The sequence below is a fragment of the Meleagris gallopavo genome, chromosome 3 (genome assembly GCF_905368555.1).
Source record: "Meleagris gallopavo chromosome 3, MGAL_WU_HG_1.1, whole genome shotgun sequence".
Lineage (NCBI taxonomy): Eukaryota > Metazoa > Chordata > Aves > Galliformes > Phasianidae > Meleagris > Meleagris gallopavo.
This window is the reverse complement of record NC_139406.1, coordinates 30,303,401-30,323,788: the sequence shown is the minus strand read 5'-3', so window position 1 is coordinate 30,323,788 and position 20,388 is coordinate 30,303,401. Positions and strand designations below refer to the sequence as shown.

Genomic DNA, 20,388 nt, shown 5'->3' with positions numbered 1-20,388 from the left:
TTGTGATGTTTGTCATGGCAAAGAGTTGGCTTTTAGTCACGCATGTAATGCCTTACTTGGATTCAGTTTTTAAGAATGTACTTTTCTGCTCAGCTTTTGCCATCATTCATTCCTTTGCCAGTGAGGAGGGAGAGGTTAGAAATAATGTCACAAGATCTCTTCTTTGGCTGGCGTCATCTGGTGTAACACTGCTTTAAAGTTTGCGAAACAGGCATGGAGTGCCTGGGAAGACTCCGTGCGTGTGGAATGACTGCTGATGATTGCAAAAGCCTAGAATGATGAAATTCCCTTTTTTTTATAGGGGTTTGTATGAGACCTAGATATGCATATACTTGAGACAGCTTGCTTGGAAACATCCCCCTGTCGATCTATAATTTGATTTTGAAATTAAGTAATAATCGTATGGTCTGTAGGAGAGGTGAGGCTGCATCTCCATCACTAGGAGAGAAGGGAGGTGCTGCTTTCACTAGCAGTGAAGTATTAAATGAGCTCAGTCATAAAGCCTCTCCCTTAAAGATTAACCTGCTGATACCAAGAGTGCGCTGTGTAAATAAAGAGTGGAATTTATTGTAAAGAGTTGAGGAGTAAGAGAGAGCTCGTTCTCATTGAAAACAGATGCCGGAGCCAAACCATTTCTTGTATTTTTAAATTCTTCCATCTTTAACTGGAACTGAAAACAGTCTTTTGCTAACATTGGTTGAAACAGTCGTGCTAATAAATCTTATGCTTTCTGACAGTAAGATTAAAAAGAGAAATCAAAACACCAAAGGAGATGCTTAGTGTAAAAGCGGCAGCCTTTTTGCGGTGTAGTTTTGACTCCAAGTGGCGATTGAAAGAGAACTGAAGCCCCTCAGACTTGCTTAGGCAACTAACGATCTGCTGTTTTGAAGTTACTGCTATAACCCAAAAGTGGATGCTGAAATATGAGAAATTGCTCTGCAGTTATAGAATTGTTTGTTCAGAGAAGTATACAGCTTATTTATCTTTGGTTTTAATATGTCTGAAAGCAATGCAACTTTTTTGTTCATTTAGCAAAGGATGCTGGAAAAGGCAAGAAAGATTTGAGGAAGGAGGTCTCTGTCTGCTCAGACAATGGGGATAAATGAAGGAAGGAAGAGGGAAAGCTTTTAAATGCTGATATGTGGGAGTTGTTCATTAGTGTCAATATTGAGATTGAATAAGCATTTAAAATGCAGAGTAGATGGTAAAAGGCATCTATGACTGACTTCTGTTTAATAAATGGTTAATGGTAGCTACTGTATTTTGCAGTATATGAAGAGTGTGCATTCCTTACCTGGTTAACTGTGCCTGCATAAATCACATCTGTGTGCATTGTGGGTTAGTGTGGCGTGTGTATCCACAGTTAAACTTAATTTCAGTGAAAGCACAGTGTCTGTTATTCATTTCCATGGAGACAGTTGTTGCAATGGTCGTGTTACTGTTCTCATAGCCAAAATGTTTAGAGACCATTCGGGGAAAAAAAAAAAGAGGGAAAATTATATAACAGGCACTTAAAGAGTTAAAGAAACAAAAAAATCCAAAAATCAGAACTAAGCTGTTGCCAAGTTAGAAAGGGATAAAATCCTAGTCTTTGTCAATGTAAGTTAATTTGCTCTGTCAGCTGCTTTCAGCCATGAATTGTTGGAAGGAGGCTCCCCCGGTTCCATTCAGCGTGTCCCTTGCAGCATAGAGAAGTGCTGCTGAGTTTTGAGAGGTGCTTTGCTGTAAGGTAAACTGATGGTGAGTTGGTCACCCCACGGTATCACTGAGGAGAAACCTCTTGAACCAGCCAGATGGTTCATTTACAAGCACTGAGGATAGCTACTGTTTGATTTCTAAAACAAAATGACTCATTTATTCTAAAATAATCTCTTTCTCTCTGATTAATAGAAATTAGGAATACTTCTTCCACTTGGGTCATTTGCTAAGCTTTTAGAAATGAGTATTGATGAGCAGAACAGGAGTAATTATTCAACAGCATGCGCTAGCTTAATTCAGCTACATGCGTGCCTTAAGGCAGTGGAGCACTTTTTGGTTTGTTGGCTGTTAACCATAGGCTCATATCTGGCCTGCCACTCTCGGTTTTTTTTTCATTAGAAAATCTAATTGATTGAACTTACCGTGTCTGTTGTTGGTGATTTGTCACTAAAAGTTAAAAATTGTCTCCTATAGCATATGCACACAGATGTCGTGTGGTTGATGTTAAGGAGAAGGGCATTGTCTTGGAACAACAAAGAATCATCTCTTGCAATTGTGCTACACTATGACTTCTGGATGAATTTGATTGAAAACCTGTATTGCCTTTAACATGCTACTAAGGGTCAAACCTGATTTATTTATTTATTTATTTATTTATTTATTTAAAATCTTCATGCCTAGGACCTGTAATAAGTTTTAGGCTTTAGTCTTCGCTGGAGTAGTCAGACTCCTTCACTGAGGGTCTGCCTCTTCTGTGTTATAGAGCAGAATAGAGGTGAATGCTCATTCATTCACTGTGTTCTGCTGTTCTGCCTAATTGCTTGTTCTCTGTCTCTGCCAGTGCATTCTTAGCTTTAGCAGTGAAGTCTGATTCAGCAAATGCAGTTAATAGCAGCTCTGTTCAAGCTTTGTTGGGATTTATGAATTTATGAATGGGAATTGGAAGGTTTTCTTAACTGGTTATGAATAGGGAGTCAGAGAATGTTTGAATTTGGGGCAGAAGTATCTCACACATATGAGGTATATTTAATAAGAATGCACTATTGAAACTTTTTACAGTTTTTCATACTTATTTCAACTCTTCTACTGTGCATCAGCTATCTCCTGCAGCCTTTTATGGTTTCTGCTTTCTTCTTTTCATCATTTTCAAGTTTAAATTCTTCAAGATTTAATTATAGAATTCTTTCTCTCGTGTCATTAATCTGATAAGCAGATTTATACCTGCTTTTTACAAGTAGCGTAACCGAATAGTGGTACTTAATTTTTTACTGCAGAACCATTTTATGGCTTCAGTAAAATGAGTTTTGATAAAATTCCATGTGACAAGTTTTAAAGTCGTGACTTTTGTGAATGAAAGCTGCTGGGGAGAAGCTTTTTTTTTTTTTTTTTTTTGTCCTTCCTAATGACAGTCTTTGGTATAAAGCCCTGTTATTTCTTTGAGCTGGAGCACAGAAGCTGGCAAGTTGTGCTGTGGTGGACTGAGTGGTGCTCTGCTGGTTCTGTGTCCCCTAAAGCCCCACTGGTGCTGCTTCTGGCCCTGTGTCATTTAGGCTCTGATATTTCCCTAGTAGTTCCAGAGTAGGTGCTTGGAGTCTGCTGGACAACCTCATTCAGGGTTTCTGTCAAGCAAAGACTGTATTCCCTCTCACGTTCAGACCACAGTGATGTCAGGCCTCAGGCATGTGTGGCCTTATCTCCTTACACTTCGCACCGACTTTGCACTCCTCTCGCATGCAGGCCGAAGTCCTTCTTTAAGAAGCCTACATTTCAGAATTGGAACCTGACATCAAGCTCCTCACTACAGCAGCTAGAGGTGTGTGTGCACAATTACAGCTGTACTGTGTGTATTTCTTACAGATATGGACGTTGGTAGTTGGTTACCTGTTGATGGTTTCATTCAAGTGGAATGTAAGCACCGAGCGTTACCTGAAAGCAGTCTCTGTCCCTGTGTGGATCATGCTGCTCTTTCACTTAGGTGAGTAACAAATTATTTTTCTATTGTGTCCATATGTAGAATACGTTTAATAGTAGTACTAGAAGCAAGAAAGCCCATCTGTGTCAGCAGTCATTAAGCAAGTCTGTATCGACAACAGCAAATAAATTTATCAGTCGTCTGTGTAATCTGTGATGCAAATGTAAGATTATATTAGAATATGACTGTAGTAATTGGTTTTACATGTTTAAGAATGTCAGATTACATTATCATATGAGTTTATGGTGACAGTGTTGAGCAAATAATAAAGGACTATAATGATGAAGGATTTCAGAACATATTCCGTGATTTACTTTGCTTTAGCAGCAAGTTTCAGGGATTGTGATGAATACATACACTTTGCTGAGGTTTGTAGCTGCAGATAGTGATTTTGCATTAGCTTATGTTTTGTAGTCTTGTATCTTCTGGAAATACTAGATGAAAAGTTGAAACCCAAGAAAGTACTGCTTGATAACCACTCTAGAGATCTAAAATAAATCCATATCTTTTTAGGAAGAGGGATTCGGTTTGCCTCTGATTTCTAAAATGTTTTTACTTCATGTATATCTTAATGTAATTTTAGATGTATCAGCATAGTTTAGAGTCACTGACATTAGAATTGGTAACAGCTTGGATTATTAATAGAGAAACTTGCTCACTTGCTTTTCTTATTCCTCCATGGGAATGCAAGAATCATGTTTGTTTTATGACACTTAGTTTCTGCCTAGATTTTTCTTCGTTAGTGGGGTGCTTACCTTGGTTTTCCTAAGTGTAGTGATTATTAATAGTCTAATTTTTGTTGTTGTTAAAAATACCGTATTTTTCAGCTTCTGTGGCAGGCTCCTGGAGAATTCCTGTGTTTCTGGTTATAGTTGTTCTGATGACTGTAGGCATGTTGCATGACCAGCAGGATGGAAAGGAGTCTTCTGGTAAGAAATGAATCTCTATTTCTTTCATAATTGAGGCAAAAGATCTGTGGAGAATCGGGATTGTATTACTGTAAATTCAATATCATGTGGATTGGAAGAATTTACTGGAAGATTTTAGTACTTTTATAACAAAGTGATTTATGAGTACTGAAGTGAATCTTCAGTTTTTTACAGAAAATCTTTAAAATGGATAGTTTCCTTTTCATAGCAAAGTAGCGACTCATTATCAAGCCCCATCCCCCTTAACTACTGTTTAGAATATATTTCTATAATTTAACACCAGAGAATCCTACATTTAGCCTCAAGCATAAAGAAAGCCCAGGAAAAGGGGAATCAAAGGCTAATTTTGAAAGAAAGGATCAATATAGGTTTAGTAGCTCTTGTAATATTGTGTGTGAGAGAAATTGAGACAACTCCATCCAGCAGGCTTCTCCTATATAATCGTTTGTGGTTAATGTATGTTTTATGGTTTGTGTTTAGACTTTGAGAAAAAATAATTTTCTCCTGTTGCAAATCAATTTTGGATATAAATAAATGTCATCTGTTCCTATTTAGTAATAGTTGTATGGCTTTAGAAAATTTCTTTCCTGTTCTGCTGTTATTGTTTTCCTGAACATCATCATCATCGTGGCTAGTAAAACTGACTAACTGCTATAGAGATTTTTAGATTAGCTGAATTGTCAGCAACTGCGAATTACTTCATCAGTAGCAGCTCTCTAGCAAGGGAAGTGTAAATAACTGCTTTTGTGTTTTGTCTCCAGTTGTATTTAGTACTAAAATTAATAGCACTCATTCGTGTTTGATAACATTGACTATAGATAAGACATATTAAAAACTAACAGTATCTGTCAGTATAATTTGTTTTATTTGACAGCTTCAGTGGATATCAAGAAACACATAAAACATCTTAAGACTTGAGTTTTTTGTTTGTTTTTCCTTTTTCTTAAATTACATACACACGTATTTTATAGGGGCAGAGCTTCCTGGTCAGATGATTTCCATTGCTGCTTCAACAATTGCCATGGCAATTTCCGTGACAGAAGACGAGTCCAGTAGTGAACGTTCCTCACAACCCTCAGGTGACTGAATTCTCTGTAAGAAGACATTTAAATTTGCTCTGACAGCATTAAATTAGAGGGAATAGAGAACAAATTTCAAAGTAGGCCCTCTGTTTTTCATTTGTAACAAAATAGCACATTTGTACTTTATCAAAGTGATTTATGTTTTGAAAAAAATGCTAAAGAGGCTATATATAAAACCAGCTTTCAAATTATAGTATGTGGCTGTCTGTGCATCTAGAAAACCTAACTAGCAGATTTTATTTTCAGAATGAGGTCATTTTTTCCTTGTCTTTATTGTTTTATTTACTTTGTTTTTACTCTTCTCTTTGATTTGTTGTCTGTTACAAGATATAACTGGAGCAGGTACAGGCAGAGAAGAATAAAATTTCTGTACATCATAGTGACAAAAAGACTTCACTCTCTTTTTCAACTAGCATGATGAATGTCTTTCCTTTAGTGAGTTTACTTGAGAATGTAGCTTGAGTCATGACATTTCACTTGCAACAACAGAAGTCTATAAGAAATGGCTTCAAAATGTTGCAAAGAGGATGTTTAGATATCCATCACTGGTTTTGAGCTTTACCATCATTTTTCTGAGTAGGCGTTCATGGAATGGCGTGGGATACTTGAAAAATAAGCTATTATGGAGACCTGACAATTGAAAGGTTTCATCAATTTCCTGTGAAACAGGTCATTCAGCTTGACAAAATATAAGCTTCCAAAGCATCAGCTTGAAATTGGTTGTGTCTGAGTGGTCTACTTGAGCACAGGATGTTCTTTATATCCTCTGTAATGAGGGAACTGTGAAGAGGAGGAAACATAGTGTGCAAGAGAGAATCCTTTCAGCATGCTATGTTAAAAGTGTCTAAAGAGTGGCTTTTGTGAAAGTAGGAAGTTACTTCAGCAGTTGGATAAAAAGCAGTTGATGTAGAACAATCTCTTCAGAAATCTTTTGTTGAAACATACACACTTCCAAATTTTAAATATGTCAGTGTAAACTGTACTTGAAAACAAACTTGTTTTCTAGATATGAAAAGGACTGTAGACAACTTACTTTTTTCTCATCTTTACATTTTACAAGACTACCATGAAGATAAATACAGAACACCATGGACATATCCTGAAATTTCAGAATGGAGCGTTGTGTAGCAGCCTTCTTTTATTGCTCTTTCTTTTATTTAATTTTAGAAGTGAGTGGTGTTTTTCTTGCCTGGATTTTGAACATACAGTTAGCAGGCAGTCTCCCACAGATCTATAATGTAAATGGTTGTGGTTTTCTTTATTGCTGTTTTTTTTCTCTGTTTTAACGTACGTGTTAGTTTTAATTTCTTTTCCTCTTCAAGGCAACTTCTTTTCTGTTTTCAAATTGTTAAGTACCCTCTTAGCTAGAAGCAAACTACGCGGTTTCACAAAGGTGTCTTTTTTATTGTTTTTTTTTTGTTTGTTTGTTTGTTTTGTTCTGTTTTTTGTTGTTGGGTTTTTTTTGAGGCAATTAGCCAGTTTTGTATTTTTTGGCTTGTGAATGCTGCTGTTCTTTTACTTCACAACAGGAAAAGGACAAATACAGAGTTTCCTGTCTACTTCTCATCTGCAAAGACATTATGAACTGCATTTAATAAGGCTTTATAGAACCTGAAGATACTCTTTAAGATTCTGATAATCCTCCATTTGTATTAAGGAGGCATCTATATCTTGGTTTGCAAAGCTCATCTTGTCAACAAAATCTGACTTGTTTCATTTGCAGTGTTTGTTTTTTGAGCTGGATCAGCTTCTGTGACGTGACTGAAAGGATACAGATCTCTTGGAATGGCTCCAGAAGAGGGCCACTAAGATGATCAGAGGGCTGGTGCAACTCTACTATGAAGAGAGGTTTAGGGAGCTGGGATTGTTTAGCTTAGAGAAGAGAAGGCTTTGGGGAGACCTCATTGTGGCTTTCCAGTACTTGAAAGGAGCATATAAACAGGAGGGGCTACAACTGTTTACATGGGTTGATAGTGATAGGACAAGGGAGAATGGTTTTAAACTAAGATGAGAAGGTTTCGATTAGATATTAGGAGGAAATTTTTCACACAGAGGGTGGTGACATGCTTGAACAGGTTGCCCAAGGAGGTTGTGGATGCCCCATCCCTGGAGACATTCAAGGCCAGGCTGGATGTGGCTCTGGGCAGCCTGGTCTGCTGGTTAATGACTCTGCCCACGGCAGGGGCATTGAAACTCGATGATCATTGTGGTCCTTTTCAACCCAGGCCATTCTGTGAATTTATGATTTAGTCACCTGAAAGGCAGTTCTGTCACTAAGAAGTCTGTGTGTTTGACATGGGAAGAATACTACGAGGTCATTGGCAGTTCCAGTACAGCTTGACTCAAAGTAATGTAAAACTACATTCTGAAAAAGCTATTGTATCCTGGTATTTCCAAGGATTTTTGTAGTCTTTTTTTCCTCTCCCCATCTTCTTTTTTTCCTGTCATTTTATTCCCTCCTGTGTTTTGCATTCTGTGTAGTCTGCTTATGTTCATAGAGTAACTGATAGAGAAACTGTACGAGAGTGATAGAGTACAATTGGTACTACTCAACATTATTGTTGCTGTTATTTAGTTTTCTTTATAGCAGAAATCCTTTCCAGCACATTTTTCATTGCCAGAAGGGGTAATATTCTTTTCTTCTTTCATAAAAGTGACAGTACTAAGTGCTTTTGGGGCAAAAAGTATCAGATAACTTTCATCTTGAGACGAAGGCTTCGCCGAATTAAATTCCTTTGTTTTCTATTTTGGCTTTTAGAATTGTCTTCTCCTTGAGTTTCTGCTTGTTGTCATGTTACTTCTTACACTGATTATTGCAATTCTGGAGAAAAAGTAAAAAAGAAAAGTGTTGAGTAAGTTGAATAGATGGGGAAAATTCTCGATTATGAACATACTGCTTTCTTTCAAGCTTTATTAGCTTGAACGTTTGTTTTTTTTTTTTTTCCTTCTTCAAACTGCAAGGTACAGGGGAAAGATGGACCTCTTTATTTCTTATGACAGTAACATTTTGCCTTTCTTTTTAGGAGAGCTTCTGTTTACAGGTAACTTCCTTTCCCCTTATGCAAAATTAACTTGGATCTTTTTATCCAAAGTATAGTTCATATATGAGAGAGCTGGCCTTCATCTATTTGAAATGTGAACTGATTTGCTAAGAAGCACTCCACCTGAGCCATCTGCTGTATTTGGCTGCTTGCTGAGCTGCTTCTTTCGGATTGCCTCCTGTAACTCCTTTGGGAATATTCATCAGATATGTTACCTGCAAGCAGCTGATGTTTCTGTTATCTTCCAGTGTCTGTCAGTTAGTTGAATCAGTACATCTGTTCTGTGGTATTAGTGAGGTTTCAAAGTGCTTATAATAAGCTCTAAAAGTAGTTCCACTTACTTGTAGAAAGACCAGAGTAGATTTCCAAAACAAAAGAAGAGCATTCATCAAGTGTGTGGGGTGACAGAATCTGTTATTTATGCTTTGTTCACATATGACAAATCTGCCTTTTCTCTGCTTGAGCTGTTAATGCTTTAGTCTAGGAATGTCTTAAGTAAAGGTGCATCAGAGCTAAAATTGCATGTGTGATGTGTGTGGGTTTTTTTTTTTTTTAATGTATGCAGCATATTGTAATGCAGTTTTTCTTCATGGGGGGAAAGTGCTGTTGATGTGATACAAATCCAGTTTTCATTGCTTAACTGCTGCTGTGTGTACGACACAGCAAATTACCTTTTATTCGTTAGCTCAGAGTAGCTTTTCAGGTTTTCTTGTATTCCCATTCTTCCTTTATGGCTGTAAATGTTTTTCATATCATGTCGCATGGGAAACTTCCCATTTTGCCTCAAGGGGCTGAGCATGGGGATGCAGTAAAAGCTGATAGTGGTATTCACAGAAAGAGATTGTTCTATTTACAAAAACTTTAATTTGAACGTAGTATTTTTGCCTGAAGTTACTATTTGCTATTCATTCTTAAATAATTTCATTTTTAACCCATCACCTCACATTTATTTTCAAATTGAACTTTACTGGTTTATAAATGAATGGCAACATTTGTTATCTACTGATCTGTGCTTCCTTTAGACAAATCAGGATCACAGTGCTATGTTTGTAATGTGAGCATTCAAAAAAATGTAGTAAGAAGATGATAAGCATCCTCTTCGATTTATGCTCTTTTTTGTTTAAATGAGTTTTGAGCAAATCTGAGTTTTTGAATCCTTGAAAAGATTTAAGACAAAAATTTCTGCTTTCCTGAGGTTTCCAGAGTTTTGTGGTTATTTGCTAAAATACATTTAGTTCGCAATTAACATGTGGCAATAAGAGGCCTCTTAGAGGCTGTAGCATCTCTTTTCTGTTCTTCCCCGTACTGTCTGACATGGTGACGTGTGATTTGGGAAAGCCTATGCAGCCCTGTTCTAGCTTTCCAAGTCACAGATCGGTGTCAAGGCTGTTTCTGTCATCTAGTGAAATTACAAAGAAATAAAAATAGCAACAACACAAAATTAACACCAGGATAAGCTGTAGGGAGCAATATTCTGTTCTGCAGTAGAGATTAATGTGATAATTTCAACTTCTTTGCTTTTGTTTGTTTTAGATGCCACAGAAGATGATCCACCTTCACAAGCTTCATCATCGTTCTCCTCTGCATCCTCTTCTGGGAACAGACAAAGACCTGAGATTGGTTCTTTTCTTAAAAAAAAGAAAACTAGTGATGTTTACTTCGTTACACTTGTGTGGGCAATTGTTATTGTCCAGATCTGGCTAAATTTCTGGATTGTGCAGCTATTACCAGTGCCTTTTGCAGGTAGTAATATAATTACTATTCGTGTTTTTTTAAATGATGACTTTGGATAGCTGTAGGCTTTGTGTACAGTGAAGTAAAAGAAAAGGTCTATAGGCTTATACAGCTTTTTAAAATTTAAAGCTTTTTAATGACTTTCTATTTTCAGGTGTTCAGAGTTCAAAAACATCAGTGTTATCTATGAACTGTAGTTTCAAATGGGATTAATGTGGGCTGTCTGTTACCGTGTAGTGGACAACTGTCATTGTAAAATTGCTTTGTCTGTTGACTGTCGTTACTATGTACGTTACCTGGAACAATTTAGTGCCACACCTTAGATTGTAGGAATGCTTTTGGTTTGGAGTACTTTTGTTTTCTTTCTCTTGATGTCTTCTCTTTCATGTGTCTGTACGTATTGACAGAAAATATTTTTGCTGTTATTCACTGTTGAAGTACAGCTCATACATCTGTTTTATTTTCCATTAAAAATATGTTGCTAAATTCTGTGAACAAATCACAAGATGAATTTGATTCTAATTCTAGCTCTTGGGTTAATTGGCTTTGTCACTTCACATCTGTGCATCTGTTCTGTTACATATCAAGAAAGAATGGAATATTTGATAGCTGTCTGAAGAAGTGATTTAAAAGCTGAATGCCACTCCTGTAGCCTTTTTGGAGGGTAGATAGGGAAGATAGGAACTCTAGAAATAAGTCTGGCCTGCTGTAAATCTGAATTCTCTTTTCCCCTAGCTGTAAACAAAGTGAGTTCCCTGATTTCTTTAGGCTTTTCTCTAAACATTAACTATCAGTATTTTTAATGTATCTAGTACTATTTACTCCTTTTCCAAGTTGTGTGGGAGGGTCCAGCAAGCAGCAAAAGTACCATGAAGCTGCTTACTCTTTCTCTGTGCTTCAGTGTGGTCTTATCCATTGGCTGCGTTGCCCTCACTGAGGCATGTAGTCCCTCTGAGCCACTGAGGCGCCGCAGTCCCTCTGGTGTGCCTGCTCTCTAATGAGACGCTTCTGCTCCTCTGGCCTTTTTGTTCCTTCCTCCTCTCTATTCATTTCCTCCCTGTTCTCTTCTATGTTTCTTCCTCCTCTCCTTCTCTAGCGTTTTCTGCTCTTTCTTAAAAACGCTTTCATGGAAGCAGCACGTGTGGTTCAGCTGTGGTCTGCTGTAGGCCCATTGACGAGCTGGCTGGAACTATCTCGTACTCTTCCCTGGTCTCTTTCCAGGGAGGCCACTCTGCTACCTGGTACACAAAGACATTATAGACTCTCCAGTTTCCTAAAAATCTCAAGAGTGTGTAATCATTGGAAATAACTGCTTGTGTGGGAGTGAAAAATGGGCACAATAATTTTGCAGTTAGGCAGACAATGGTGGTTGGTTGTAAGCTTGATCCAGACAAATTTAGATCAGAGTGTGAATCTGTAACTGAAATGGATGAATACTGCTGTTGCCAGTCCCTAAGGTTAAATCGGCTACCTGAGCAATAAACTCAAGCAAAATAGAAATTAATTTTGAGAATGTTTGTGACCTGCTGTCTTACGGGAAACACTGGGCTAGTAAATGCTTTGTCTTCGCCATAGACAATGAATATAACTTGATCACCACAAAAATGTTATGAGAAGGCAGTATAATGATGAACAGAGCTGAAATTATACCAATGGATCGCATTAAGTGTGAGAAAGCAGATGAGACCAGTTTGATAAAAGAGAAGTGGTATTAAAAATACGTAGTAGTGGAAAGTAGCAGGGTATATAAAGCAAGTTTTCTTGCAACTTTCTAAGTTTGAGGCTGCTAAATATGCTTAAATTTAGAGACCTGGAGGAGATTGCTTCTAGTGTGTTTAAAAACAAACGACAACAACAACAAATCTTGAAGTTTGAAGGGGTTACCTTTGGTAGCATAACTCACACTAGTAGAAAGGATGCATGTGAAACAGGATTTAGATTATTAGTAATATCTTGCAATCATTAATGTTTTTCCTTGAGATAATTTTTCATTCAATGGAATGAGATGCTCTTAAAATTGCTTGATGTAGAGGATAGAAAGTAATTATTCCACAAAACGAAGAGGTGAAAGGATGACTTTTTAATTCAAAAGCTAAGCAATAAGCCAAATTGTGGAACACTCTGTAGCATTTGCTCAGTGATGTCAGCCTGGTATTGTCTTGCCTTAAGATCTTTCATTTGCTTGCTGATTCTGTCAAATATATATTTCACTTTTTCTTTTGACTCTTTATCCTACTCTATTTTCAGTTGTGTGATTGACTGTTGGATTTCTTGATAACACATTTGCAGAAAGTGTACAGTTAGAAGATACTGTTTAAATGTTTGTATTTAAATAATAGGAAAAGTTTAGAACGCCGTTTCAAATGTGTCACTTGCTTCTTGAAAATGCAAACTTTCCCTATTTTGCCATCAACATATTTACCATCGGTGGCATTCTATCATACAAAGCTTCAACCTACAAGTTAAGTGCTGTAGGTTGGCACTGATGCTTTTCTCCTGTTTGCTTACCTGATGATCTCTATAAGAAAGCTTACTAGACTAATTTAAGAGACTAAATCCTGTATTTGCCACATGATGGTGCCAGAGGCAAGCAAACCAAAGCTCAGTGAATTGTTGAGTGAGCTCTTTATATACCTGAGTTGCTTTAAAATAGTAGGCTTTTGTGGAACCTTGATAAATGCACTGTGGATGTTAAAAGTTTGCCTTTGGGGCCATGGATGTCATTTTGGATATCTCCAAGTAGAAGCATAATGAGTGTTTCGCATGACGGGAGGATTGTTATAGTATGGAAGTGTGGCAGTAAGTAATGCATCTAATTTGGAGAAAGAAAATCTTTTTTAAAACTGTGTTTGAATCTAGTGATGGGGAGTTCAGTATCAAATATTGCAGTAAATATGATATATAGGATCATGTTTTATGTTCTCATTGATATTCCAGTAAAATCGGTTGTAATAGAAAGGTTGAATAAAAAAGAATATGACAGAAAAACATCAGGATATTAAAGGCCCATTAGCTTCTGGGGAAAGTTCTGTATGTAGCATTCTTTCTTTGCTTTCACATTTTTTATCATGGTTCTTTACTAGTTTTGAGTGTATACTCAGTAAGTGAAGGAGAACAGAGATATCTTAGAAAAAGACTTATGTGGAAGTCTCTGGGCAGTATCTTATCGTAGGTAAACAAATACCTGTGTGTTTTTTTTTCCTTAACTGTAGTGCTAGACTTTTCTAGTGTTGTTAAGTACTGTGGATCCATGTTAGGAGTATTGGAGAAAAGCTATTTGTGGTAGCAAAGCGCTTCTGTTCAAAAGGAAAGGGAAGAGTGGGTCCATAGGAGGGCCATGAAAATGATCAGAGGGGTGGAGCACGTCTCCTACAAGGGCAGGCTGAGGGAGCTGGGGCCCTCCAGCCTAAAGAAGAGAAGGCTCTGAGGGGACTTTACAGCGGATTTCCAGTACCTGAAAGGGGCCTACAAGAAAGCTGGGGAGGGACTTTTTAGAAGGGCAGGTAGCAGCAGGAAAAGGGAAAGTGATTTTAAACTGGCAGAAGGTAGATACTAGGAAAAAATACTGTGAGGGTAGTGAGAAACTGGAACAGGTTGCCCGGAGCAGTTGTGGATGCCCCCTCCCTGGAAACACTGAAAGCCAGGCTGGATGGGGCTGCGAGCAACCTGGTCTAGTGGGAGGTGTCCCTGCCTACAGCAGGGGGCTGGAACTAGATGATCTTAAAGGTCCCTTCCAACCCAAACCATTCTGTGATCTATTTCTTTTATCTGGTTTTGAGGAGCAGCATAGATTTTTCTGAAGTTTTTTCTGATGATCTTCCAACCAGGATATAGAGCTGATCTCAAGATAATGTTTTAAATGTTTAAAAGCAAAAATCATCAGTAGTTGTATTTCATTTGAAAGTCTGTATACTCACTTTGTGATCTGCTCCCAGTCCCTTGATAAAAGATGTAGGTTTATCAGAATATAAGACCTGAAACTCGAGGAATTAGTGAAGAACTTCTTTTACGTATAATCTATTAATAAGTTCTGAGTGTGGTATCTGTGCTGTGTGTGTGAACATATGATAAACGCACTTTACTGGAATCATGGATTGGCACCTGCTTATCTTAGGCCTTGCTGAAATCTCAGATGCCTAAGTATGCAGTGCATGGGCACTTCTGTTCTTGTGCAGTTTGAATTCAGTGTAGATAAGTGTGTCTGTTAAGTGAATGAGAAGATTAGCGGTAAAATCACTTCAAAATTCTCAAGTTGGTTTCTAATGCAAAATAAAACTTTTGCTTTCTTTTTTGTAGGTCTTCCATACTGGCATAGTTTTGTGGTGCTCCTCTGAAAATGACTAATCTTTTTATTTCCTTCTTGTGGTTGCAGTTTGGGCACTAAAAAAACTCGTGGTTCATTTTGGAGTTTTGAGTTTCATGGCAAAACGTTGCAAAAGTTGGTGGCAACTTGTTGAAAACTTTGTGAAAGAACGTCAGGAAGCTCTTGCACCGCGTCCCATTAGAGGGCTTGGAAGAGTCATGTTGAAGCTTGACAGTAAGGTATTTCTGCTTACTTTCTTAAGCAACTGAAAAATCTGTTTTGTTCTATGTTAACTGTTTGCTGAGATGCTTTAACTCCAAAATAAATGTGTGTCACTAATAGAAATGTCTGTCATGTAAAAGTATATCTGTCTTACAGTGTAATTTAGACCTTGTCTCTTCTGTCACCACTCACACTGAAGTACACATTTAACTTTTGTTCAGTGTACGCAGAGCCTGACAGAAGTCACTTACGAAAGTTGAGTTAGCTTTAGAAGATTCCTTATCTGTATCCTGCAAACTTCTTATGTTCAGTCTCCTTATCTGGTTGCAAAGATTTTGAAGTTAAACTTACTGAGCTTGGAGGTGAAAGATGAAATGTTTCTTCTTCTGTTGTGCAGACTGAAGGGTCTGAGCTAGCTTGAATACATTTGTTTATACTAACTTACATGGACAAGAAGTTGTTGAACACGGTGGCATGGTAAAGAATGGAGACTTTCTTTTGTAGGAGAAGAAATATGATAGATAAGATACTTGGGAAGATCTGTAGAGTAAGACTTCTGAGATCCTCTCAGTTCCCTCATCACCTTTAAAATGCATTGCCAAGATTTAATGGGTGTAGGAAATAAATAATAAATAATAGTTCCATGGAGTTAATTGAGGAATAAATTGAAAAAGAAAAGCCTTTTCAGAATACAGCTATGAACAAGTTGAAGGGGTTTTCAGAAGACAGTGGGAAAATGTAACATGTTAAAGAGGAAAAAAAGTTTACAGTGTACAAAGATTTTTACTAAAAGCTTTTGCTTTGAAAGTAAGAAGGCTGTCTAAACAGAATAGTACTGTATTGTCAGAATAGTAATGTATTGTCTTTCCTGTGTTGTTGAGTTTAGTGTTCTCGTATCGCAGAGCTACATGATAAAGGATGTTTCCTAATTCTATTAAGCCTTTTTTTCCTCGAAAAAGGTAGGGTTTTTGTCCTAATGTGCACCAGAACTTCCCACTCTTCAGCTTAAATGTACTGAAGGTCAGTTTATACTCGTATTGTTCTTGTCTAAGCAAATGAACAGTTTGGACAAAATACACTACTTCATCTTCCCTCCCTTGTTTTTTAGCTAACGGTCATACTCCTGTGTCTGTGCTGTATGTTAAAACAATCCAAGCTCTTTTAGCCATTAAAAGAAATGTGTTTGATATTCTGCATGATTGTATTGTCCTTGTTTGTGCCTGTTGTGATTCACTTGTCTCATGGGTGACTGGAGTTATGTGTGGGCTTCCAGTATTTGTCACACTAATGCTTTCATAATCTTTGAGTTCTGCTGGATATGCTTGTTCTGTGCCACATAGGATCAAGAATGCATCCTATCTCCAAGAATTTGGGAAGCAATGCCAGTAGGGTTAGATCTATTTCATAACTAAAAAAAGTTGTTTGTTTTTTTTTTTAAAAAGACATGCTGTTCTTTTTCATTGCTCATCAGCTCCTGGTTATCTTATTGGAAATGCAGACAAAATTTGAATTGAAGAGAAGATCTTATCAGAGATAAGTTGGGCATTGTTTTTCATTTTCATTCTAAACAATAGGTCAGGATGTGTCCATACATGCAGACCTAGTTTAAATATGGACTATAGAAACAGTGTCGTTACTGTATTCATTAGTCCCTAGTTATAGATTTGGTCCCTGGAGCTGATGGACTCAGCTATTCAAACGTAGGGGTTTACTGGAGGAAGGAGGAGGAAAAGTTGCTGTTGTCATCTGTTTATTCACCTTGTAACTCAGTAGAATTGTGCATGTTCTCATTAACAGTCAAGAACTAATAGTTTGCTTCAATCTGATAAATTTTTTTTTAAAAAAACACCACCACCACCTTTGTCTTTTAACATAGTGACTGTAGTTTTGCTTCATTGAATTCTCTGGGTAGTTAGGCAGCATAATCAGAAGATCTTCACGCACTTCTCTATTTTTGGTATATTGTTGCGTGCATCCTTTCTGATAGACTTCAGCAAATCACATGGTTATTGCACAGAGCTTCTAGATAGAGCATACTAGAATTTTATAACTGGAGGACTTCAGTAAGGTGTTTGGACTTTGAATAAAATCGAGGTTTGGTTCCTCAGGTACGAACTTTGGCATACAGTTAAAGCAAGAAGAAGCCAGACAAAATCTCTATCAGTCCATTTGTTATTCTAGAAATCAGTTTCATAGACATATAAGGTATTGCATAAATGGTTTTCCAGTAATTAACTAGAAAAGTTGCTGTAGCCAGATTTGTTTTGAAATACCAGAATGTTAGTTTTGAGCTTAATAACCTATTCTTAAATGTGTATTTATCCTACTTATAGAACTACTTAAAAATAGATATTGGTAAGATAATAGGCAAGTGGAGCCCCTCAGATTTTCTCTTAAACGTTAATTAATAAAATGATTGTTATTTTTAGCATGTGATATTTCCTTGTTACTATACTTATCAACTAATTACAGGAGGCATACATTTTGTAAAAATGCCAGAATTTCACATTCTGCTAAAAGCTCTGGCTGAGACAGGGGCTCTGACCTTTGCTATAAATTATGCCATAGGTAAAGAAGGAAAATAGAAAGAAATTGTACAGTGTCAGTTTGAAGCTTTTGGAGCTTTGCTGTCCCTTTTCCCACTACTGTTCTGCTTTCCTTGAGTGTACTAAAGCCATGCAACTACAGAGGAAAATAACTGGGTGCTTTGTGATGTCTTTTATTTTCAGATTTCCTGGTGTTCATATTTCCTTGTAAATCCTGCTTCTGATAAAAAATTAATTAACATCGAGTGTTGTTTTCTGTTTTTGTTGTTGTTGTTTTTAATTAGGAATGCTTTGTTTTCACTGGGAGCTAATGCAAGTTCAAGCAGTTGGTGAAAACTAACTCTGGATTAATTAAGAGTTTAATAACCTTTCTTGTGTTCAAGGAGGAGCAAACTTAGCTTATTTCATCTTAACTTGTCACGCAGATGAGTAATAGCGTTAAAGCTTTTCACTGTTGTTACGCTGCTAACGGATTACTAATAGCAAGAGTTAAGAGTATAGTAGAAACTAGACCTTAAGCGAGTCTACTTGAGTGCTTTGTGTGAGAATTAGTAAAAGATAACAAGTAATTAAAACAGCACAGTTGTACAAGAGAGAAGATGGTCTGTTGAGAAATGAAGAGCTTTTTGTGCAACTGATGGAATTAAATGAAGGCCATACGTTGATCTGCAGTTTGTTTTTGTGTGTATGTCAGATTTCTTTCTATGTTGAGACATTGAATGTGAACGTTGTAATAATACGAATGTAGAACTAAAAAAATATTTCAGAACATCCCTATTATTTCTAGTGTTATAACAAATGAAACTGCCTGGGTGGGAATATAAATGTAATCATTAAGTATCTCATGTTAAGTTTTGACGTTTCAGTAACGTGTCCTTCTTGGAGTGCAAATCCTATTCTGAAATCAGAAATGTTAACACTCAGAATAATGACCAGGTTATGCTGATTGCTCTGTTAATATCATTGTTTGTTTTTACTTGTTATATCTCCCTTTGTTTAAAAAATGCATGCTAAATGCAAGAATCTATATTTTACTGTTGAAGTTTTTATGCTATTTTCTTCCTATTACAAGTTAATTTTGTGTCTGAGACAATTTCATTCTCATTCTGTGGGTGACTGCCTGCCTCTCATTGCTTTCCCCTCCCTCTATTACTGCATTTTTCAATAATTTTCCACTGTGTTCTTGTCTTTTTTTCCCTTTTCTTCCATCTCCCTCTGCCACTGACAAGCTGTGGCACTGGCTTAATAAGAAGGTAAATAAACAGCAAAATTGTGATTTCAACTAATCAATTCTGCGGTTTTGGGGAGGTTTTTTGCAGCATGAACACTCCTTAACAAGCTTTGCTTCTTAGTTTTCTCTCCCAAGCGTTTCTTTTCCAGCTCTTGACATAAGCTACGGAAGGTCATATAATTATACCTGATCTCTTGTCTTCTACTAAAATAAACGCATATAGTTACACGTTTTGTACAACAGAATATTGCATTAGCTTTTCAAGTGGTAGTTTGATTTAGTAGCACTTGTATTTCAAAATGGTTGATCTACTCCTACTCCTGACAAAATGAGTTAATTCCCTGACTAGACATCTGTTCTCTGCTCAGGGAAAGCATTAGTTATATGAATTAATGTGGGAGTGGTGAGGGATGGGGCTTGAAGTGTAGTCTTGGAGCTAGGAACATAGATGCATGCACACAGTGCGTTGCGTGGTTTTGGTCTGTGCTATTAATGTTTTCTGTGAAGTGTCAAATTGGCCTGTATATTCAGTGATAGTGTAGCACAAGTAAAATGAGAGTACCTGCGTGGTCTGAGACCTGCTGAATCCAATGACACTCTGAAGAGAAGTGCTTGCTGGTTAGGAAAAAACAAAAAAACACAAAAAAACACAAAAAAAAAACAACAAAAATGTTGGTATAGCTAAAATATTAGTGTGTATCTGGCTTATAAAAGTATGTCATGTGTTATATATGAAATGTAGTCCTCGGTAGACGTGGTTCATCTTAATCAGTCCCAGTGGACTATTGCTCTTTGGGGAACCATCAACCCAAGAAAAGTTGAAACTGAATCAGTCTGTGTTTGGCCTCAGGTGTGACTGAAATCTGGAAAACTCAATGCGGTGATATGTTTGAGACCTGGGCAGTGTCGTTGCTGGATGTGTACATCTGAAGAACTCTAGAGTTTTGGCGAGGAAAATTAAGGGTGTGATAAAACATAAAAACTAGGTAACTGAGAGAAAAGGAAAAAGATGAAGTACTATATGTAGAAATGAGTTACACTGTCAGCAGCAACTTTTGTCCTTACTTATCACTTCAGTACTGCTGGGCTAATCAGAGTGCTTTCTTGGTTTATAAACACTTTTAATCTTTGATCAACCACATATCAATTCTATTCAGTAACAAGGTTACTGAAGGTAGAAACCATAGATCTACCTTGCATGTTGTGAAAGATACCTGAAATACCTTTGTTGTGAGTGATGGTGAAAACAAATAGAGCAGAATAGTAGAGGATGTAGGCCATGAAGGGCACTTGGACAACTCCCCACAAGGTTCTTTTAAACAACTGAAGGAGGTTCGATAGCTGACATCTGCTGGATAACAGATGAGTGATACTGCAAGTAGTGTGTAGGTTGAGCAGTTACAATGAATTTAGTATGTTTAATCACAAGTATTTAATCATTGAGCTAGGATTGTGTATTTGGGAGGGTTTCATCAAGAAGGTAGAGTTGCTTGTTTTATGCTTCAGTTTATAACTGTCCACTGAAAGGGACAAATTTCAAATTTTCTTTTGCCTTTTAATATCATTTGGCTATTTTAAAGCTGTACTTTTATTTCCTGTTTTTGCAGTGTTTCTTCTCTCTTGGTGGTTT

At 37.1% G+C, this 20,388-nt stretch overlaps 1 protein-coding gene across 4 annotated transcripts in view; it reads left to right on the top strand.

The window, feature by feature from the left end:
• The window catches only part of TMEM245 (transmembrane protein 245), an 83,987-nt gene that overhangs the window by 6,048 nt on the left and 57,551 nt on the right, over window positions 1–20,388 (top strand). For 3 of the 4 annotated variants that reach the window (XR_014882369.1, XM_085220530.1, XM_085220532.1), the window contains exons 2-7: window positions 3,556–3,673; window positions 4,498–4,599; window positions 5,571–5,678; window positions 10,256–10,465; window positions 14,829–14,998; window positions 18,757–18,780. Coding sequence is in view for 3 of the 4 variants with exons in the window: in XM_085220530.1 (XP_085076656.1) it covers window positions 3,556–3,673; window positions 4,498–4,599; window positions 5,571–5,678; window positions 10,256–10,465; window positions 14,829–14,998; window positions 18,757–18,780 (732 nt within the window). In the remaining variant the exon portion in view is untranslated. The remainder of the gene's footprint in view (window positions 1–3,555; window positions 3,674–4,497; window positions 4,600–5,570; window positions 5,679–10,255; window positions 10,466–14,828; window positions 14,999–18,756; window positions 18,781–20,388) is intronic. The other variant, XM_085220531.1, reaches the window with a different exon arrangement.